The 6,000-nt window shown below is 37.8% G+C and overlaps 1 protein-coding gene across 1 annotated transcript; it reads right to left on the reverse strand.

Annotated features, from left to right (window-relative positions):
• Positions 1–1,967: 1,967 nt before the first annotated feature.
• LOC139715810 (uncharacterized) lies at positions 1,968–3,822 on the reverse strand. Its single transcript, XM_071627349.1, has 2 exons — positions 3,536–3,822; positions 1,968–2,622 (listed from the first exon to the last, which is right to left on the reverse strand). Exons 1-2 carry the CDS (start codon positions 3,820–3,822, stop codon positions 1,968–1,970), a joined length of 942 nt encoding a protein of 313 aa, XP_071483450.1.
• Between the last annotated feature and the right edge of the window lie 2,178 nt (positions 3,823–6,000).

Here is a 6,000-nt window from a genome sequence, read left to right on the forward strand (position 1 = left end):
TCTAGACATGCTGTTGCTATGCCAGTTTATTCTTTTACTTTTACTTTGTCTCATTTAATATAGATTTCCAGACAGTCAGTTTCTTACAGTTCGACCTAGTGGCTTTCTAGGACAGCTTCAAAACTCTAAATCTTTACAAATTCAAACAAATTCGATTTTACTTCACTGGCAAAATCAAAGATGAATTTCTCTCCTGAAAACCAGTATTACACTTTGTTACTCAATGTAAATTCTCCAAATCATAATGCACTTTAGAATAATGTTTGGTTGAAGGCAGAATACCACAGAAAGTTAACAACCGGATAAGCGCAAATGAGAAGATAAGAAACAGTACTTGTGAGCTGGCACTGTGTTGTCGAAAGTATAAATACATAAGAAAAGTGGAATTAAACTCATACAGCTGCTCCTTCAAGACTGAGGTTCGGACGTGAATTTATGAAAGTTTAAAATCATAAATATGTCTTTCTTTATTTTCATATTATTGCATTTCCTGCTGAGATTGAATGTCAGCAACTTTATCATGATACTCTGTATCTTGGTGACAGGTTACATGAAGACTACTCTTACCTACCTTGTTTGTTAATTCATCACACGAGTTCATAATCCATTCCTGTTTCTTCTTAATCAATGTCTAGCACCAAAGCTACTAGGTTTGCCTCTTTCCAATGTTATCCAATCAACGAAAAAAAACTGCCTGGATTGTCTCCAATGTGTATTCATTGTATTATCTCAGTCAATTCATAGCTGATTCGTGAACGTATACGTTGCGTCTCATACAAGAGTCGTGTGAAATGATGTGTGATGTTTACCGTTTGCAAACTTGGGCAGGTTGGGACGATGTTTAGACAGATCAAGAAGGTTCTATAGGTGACTATACCTACATCCTTGGATAGAACATAGCCAGCCTTTCAGTTGGTTAGAGAGGCAACTGGATGACGTCAGAAGTTGACCTGGCTTATTCGCCACCGAAATGCAGACAAATTTCATTGATGAGTTGTTGTTGCTTTTGCAACAAATTGCCCTCTTGGTAAAACAGTGGAATTGTCCTTTCTTCCGTTTAGACACAAATACATTTCGCACAAGTACGACGAACCTTTGTGGATATCTTTTTGTCGACCGTAAGGGGGTATCATTGAAATGAAATTACGTGAAGACTTAAAGGACAAGTTCACCTTCATAAACATAAGGATTGAGAGAATGTAGCAATATTAGTAGAACACATCATTAAAAGTTTGAGGAAAATCAGACAATCCGTTCAAAAGTTATGAATTTTTGAAGTTTTTGTGCAGTACTCGCTGGATGAGAAGACTACTGCAGTGTATGAATAACTTAGATGTCACATGCGTACAACAATATAAGGAAAATATAAAGAGAATTTCACAAAATTCCATCTTTTGAAAAAAGTACACATTCCTCTGACTCGTTACCGACAAATGTTATGGGTAATATTATTCCCCCTGCCTTTAGAAAGAGGCAAGTCAAGTGCTCTTTTATTATGCGAAAAAAGTGAAAATATGTTGAATTTTCTTTTACATTTTCTTTATACTGTTGTACGCATATGACTCACAAGCTGTAGTAGTCTCCTCATCCAGCGGTTCCAACACAAAAAATTGAAAAATTCATAACTTTTGCATCGATTGTCCAATTTTCCTCAAACTTCCACTGATGTGTTCTACTAATATTGTTGCATTTTCTCAATCCTTATGTTTATGAAGGTGAACTTGTCCTTTAAATGGGAGGTTCTTCTTCAATTGATGTTCATACAAAATGGTCTCATTATGAAATAGATCATTTTTTCAGTCATGCCAACAGTGAAAAACATGACTTATTTTTGAGCAATAATCAGACCACGCAGTGCTTGCATGGAATCGAAAAATAATTATCAAAATGAAGGTTTCTTACAGATATCGAAGCAACGCCGTTAAATCATATCCCTCTGGTACACATTACATGTTTGATTGTATAATTTATTTCAAAAGAACCAATTTGTGCCTGTACATTTCTTCATAATACTTCATCACCCTGTCCGAACACCTCACGACATCAGGAGTCAGTTGATCACTGTCTGGAAATTTACTTGGTGCGGAAAATTGGCTGCTCCTCATCGCCCTCCCGAAGAAATTGACAGCATCAAGAACGAGGTTATCTCCAGCAGCTTTCCATGACTTGAGAGAATCTGTGGAAGCATCCCACTCAAGGAGTGACTCGCTGTAAGGGAGTCCTACAGCTTCACAATACGCTTTCAAATATTCTGCCGGCTTGGTCAGGAGATCATCAGCATCGATCACGATCGGATCGCTATCAATATTTTCTCTGACATACTGCCAGAGGTCGTAGAGCTCCTTCATACAACAACCTGGTGGGAAGAACTTGTCATCGCGTTCGAGATCGTATTTCTTTTCGTCTGCGGCTTCACCAGTTAACTGTCCGAGTCCGGAGAAGTGTTTGTACACTGCCTTTCTGTAGGACAGAATATAGCGGAGTGGATGTCGAATGAGAAATGTGTGTTTGAAGCCATCCGGAATAAACTGGTAATAATTTTCAGTGAGTGCGGATCCCATATCCTTGGCAATTACATTCTTGCTCGCCGACATCTCTAACCCTCTTTTCACCGTAGCGTACCTGCAGTGGATTTACAAGTTACATTTATAAACTGGAAGTATCGACTATAAAATCAATCATTGGCAAAACAGCTAGATTCCGATCAGAGATGACGAGATGACGTCTTTAGTCTGAATAAAGTATACATGTTTGGAATGTGAACGTCTATATGGGAGCTAAATGCTACAGTGGGCAAGACTTACCCCTCCAACACAAGATCTCGATCTTTTTGGGGATTGCTTATTAAAATTATTGCTGTAAAACATCATATTTTAGCGGCATGACATTTTCGCGAATTGGTGCCGACGGCCTTTTTCACGGCATGAAATTTTCGTTAAGTGCCTCTGGCATTCAATGCACATAGTGTAGACAAGAGCTTTCGCTTGCGTTTTAATTTCGCGAATCTTGGCTATCAAGAAATTCGCGAAATCAAAATGCACGCGAACATTCCTCGTTTTACAGAATATTTATCATTGGGAGCAGTGATTTCAAAAATATTCCAGTTGTCGCATTTGATGCATATGTGTAGGTCAGTAACTGCTGTATCACAAAACAGCCTCCCATCCCAAAGATTTTACAATAAAGCCAAAAATACAAGGAGATATCACTGTTTTTCTCAGTAAACCATAACTATAGACATTTAAGTCCAGAAATAATGTTATTATAACTACTGTTCACATTTTGTATACAGATTAACATTTTAACATTGCTTGTTTCTTTCCCTAATTAAGATTTTTGCAACTATTTTGAAACACTAAAGCTGGATTTTTTGTTTCATCTGCAAAACGGTAAATGATGCCTTTAAAATGTGCAATACAAGTAATGATAAATGAATGCCCAAACCAATGCAATCACCAGCCTTCTGTGTGTGGTGATCCCGGATGGTGACCCGTCTATGCACAGACCAAAATAGAGGTCAGTAAGACCTACTCACGGGAGGCGTTCTGGTTCAAACTTGGTGTGAGCCATGATTTCCAACAATGTTGCTGCCTTCTGGAATGCCTTCTCATTCCCGTCATACTCCGTTGGGATGTCTTCGTTAGTATGGTGTTTGTATTCAATCCTTCCCAAGTTGCTGAACGTGTACGGTTCAAACCATACTTCTGTATGGGAAATAGCACTCAGACATTTGACAAATGCCGATGATATCGACCTAGGTACACACCACATCATGACCTTATTGCCTTTCTCAGTTCCAGTAGTTGGTGGTTTGGCTGACATTGTTGCTAAAATACTCCAGATTTTAAAACTGTGACAGCAATATAGGTAATTAAGGCAAGAGAGAATGAAGACACAGCTTTAGTTTTGGCTTTTATTGGAATTGCAACATCCGAAAGTTCACGTAACATTTTCCCTTCACGAGGTCAAGCATAGGCCTGAACATATATGAGTCATGTTGCATGCCATGTGCTGCAGATGAGATAATGACCAGACCATTAGTTTGGTTATCTAAAAAATGTAAATAACAAAGTTCGTGTCTGTCAATTTTAGTGACCAAAAACATGACGAGGAAATCAACCCCTTTTTGGAGAATGAGTCAAATATGAACGAATTTCACACACATACCTACGTTTAGAAAATCAATGAGGGACTTTCGATAAGTCGAAATTCGATTCGAAGAATATAAGGTGAGACATCATAATTCAGGTTGACCCGATGACGATTGGTAAAGAAAAAAAAAACACATTTCTCTGCCACATCTCTCCCAAAATCGACTGACATGCAAAAAGGTAAAAAAGTAGGGATAACAACAACCAAAGAAGAAGAAGAAGAGGAAAAATACAAAAACAAACATCAAAGGGGTTAAACGCCTTTATCCCCAACCCCCCCTTCTGCCACTGGTAGTCTGTTATAACATGTCCGTACGTGTTGTGAAAGACATGTTTGAGACCGAATGTCGACTAATAAGCCGGTTTACACTGGTTTACAGTTCCCCTTTGCGCATGAGCAGACAAAGGTCATTTGTACAATCAGGCATACCGTTGGTATCTGTAACCCTTGTAATTGGTGCTTACTAGCACGTCCACCTGACAGAACGGCCGGTATTTAGCAATGTTGGTAGAAAGACTTTGTTTCATGCATTCAAAACAAAACAATGGAATGAATGCCTGCCTCGAAGTGTCAATTAACAAACCATTCTTGTCCTGCTCATTCATTGTTTGAACGTGAATTCCATAAATTTTGCTGGACATGCCTATACATCACGCTGCTTTGAGAACAAGTGAAGTGCCTATTAAAGCGATTGAGAAAAAAAAAAGAAAGGTCATTTTCACCAATGTCTCCATGATCTAACTGTGAATTGGCTATAATTACCATAGGATGCAGTTGATAACCCCAGCGAGCTGGGTGAAAATGATTCAAGATCGAAGTTATGGCAACGTTTTTAGATCCAATATTTATGTGCATATTTTTAATGTTTTCCTTTACTTCTTGCTTCTTTTCTTCCTTGATGTTCTTTTTTTTTTTGTTTCCTTCTCTCTTTGCTTATTTTTCTCTTATATCTCTCATCATTTCCCTACCTATCTGTCTTTTTTTTTCTACACAGGAAATGGAAAGATAAAAATCGGAAGCACATTATGGTTGAGATTCTACACGAGCCAGAACAATGTTTACTCTAATTCTCCCTAATAGCTTGATTTATCCGCAGCTCAATTAGAAGCTGTACACAACACCATGATGGCAAAGTATGTACGTATATAATTGTTTGTTTGTTTGTGTTGCAACTACTAATAACAGAGACAGCATCATGTACGAAGGGCAGAGATGAGTGTATTCGACTGTTCAGATATTCTATGATATAAAGATAACAGCCGCATACAGAAATTCAGTTTACGTCTTCCCTGGCCATGTCGAGTTTAGGCTATAGGGTGTGCTCCAAGCGAGTATTTTCATGGGAAAATCTGTATAGTACAAGACAGGCTTCCTTGCATAAAGAAGACCATTATACTATCATTGATATTGTTGCATAATCAACGGTTATCCTGATAAGAGGGAGAGAGCAATATCTTATAAGCTCAAAAGAGTGGAAATTTTTCAACAGAAATTATTTTTTCTAATTTTCATAATACAGTTCTTGAACAGTCAATATAGGTAAGAGTGAATGATTGAGTTGATTATGTCATTCCCTAACAACTTGTCGCATAGATTGTGAAAAAAACTTTACTTCTTTCATTTTTGTTGTTGTTTTAAGCACAATTATGCACAAGTCTGACTGATGATTCATCCAGAAGTATAAACTCTTCCACGTTTAAAGCAGAAAACTGTAGGAAGTTTCCATCAATCTAATTGTGTCTGTGCAAGTTTAGTGCTGTGTCTATGTAGCTGTGAACAACGGCATAATATATCATTCATTTAAAAGTCATCATACACTGCATCAATCTCACATCCACCCTCTCTCAG

This window comes from Diadema antillarum, unplaced genomic scaffold (genome assembly GCF_040938485.1).
Source record: "Diadema antillarum isolate AM-2024a unplaced genomic scaffold, OU_Dant_1.0 scf00000055, whole genome shotgun sequence".
NCBI classification, from domain to species: Eukaryota; Metazoa; Echinodermata; class Echinoidea; order Diadematoida; family Diadematidae; genus Diadema; species Diadema antillarum.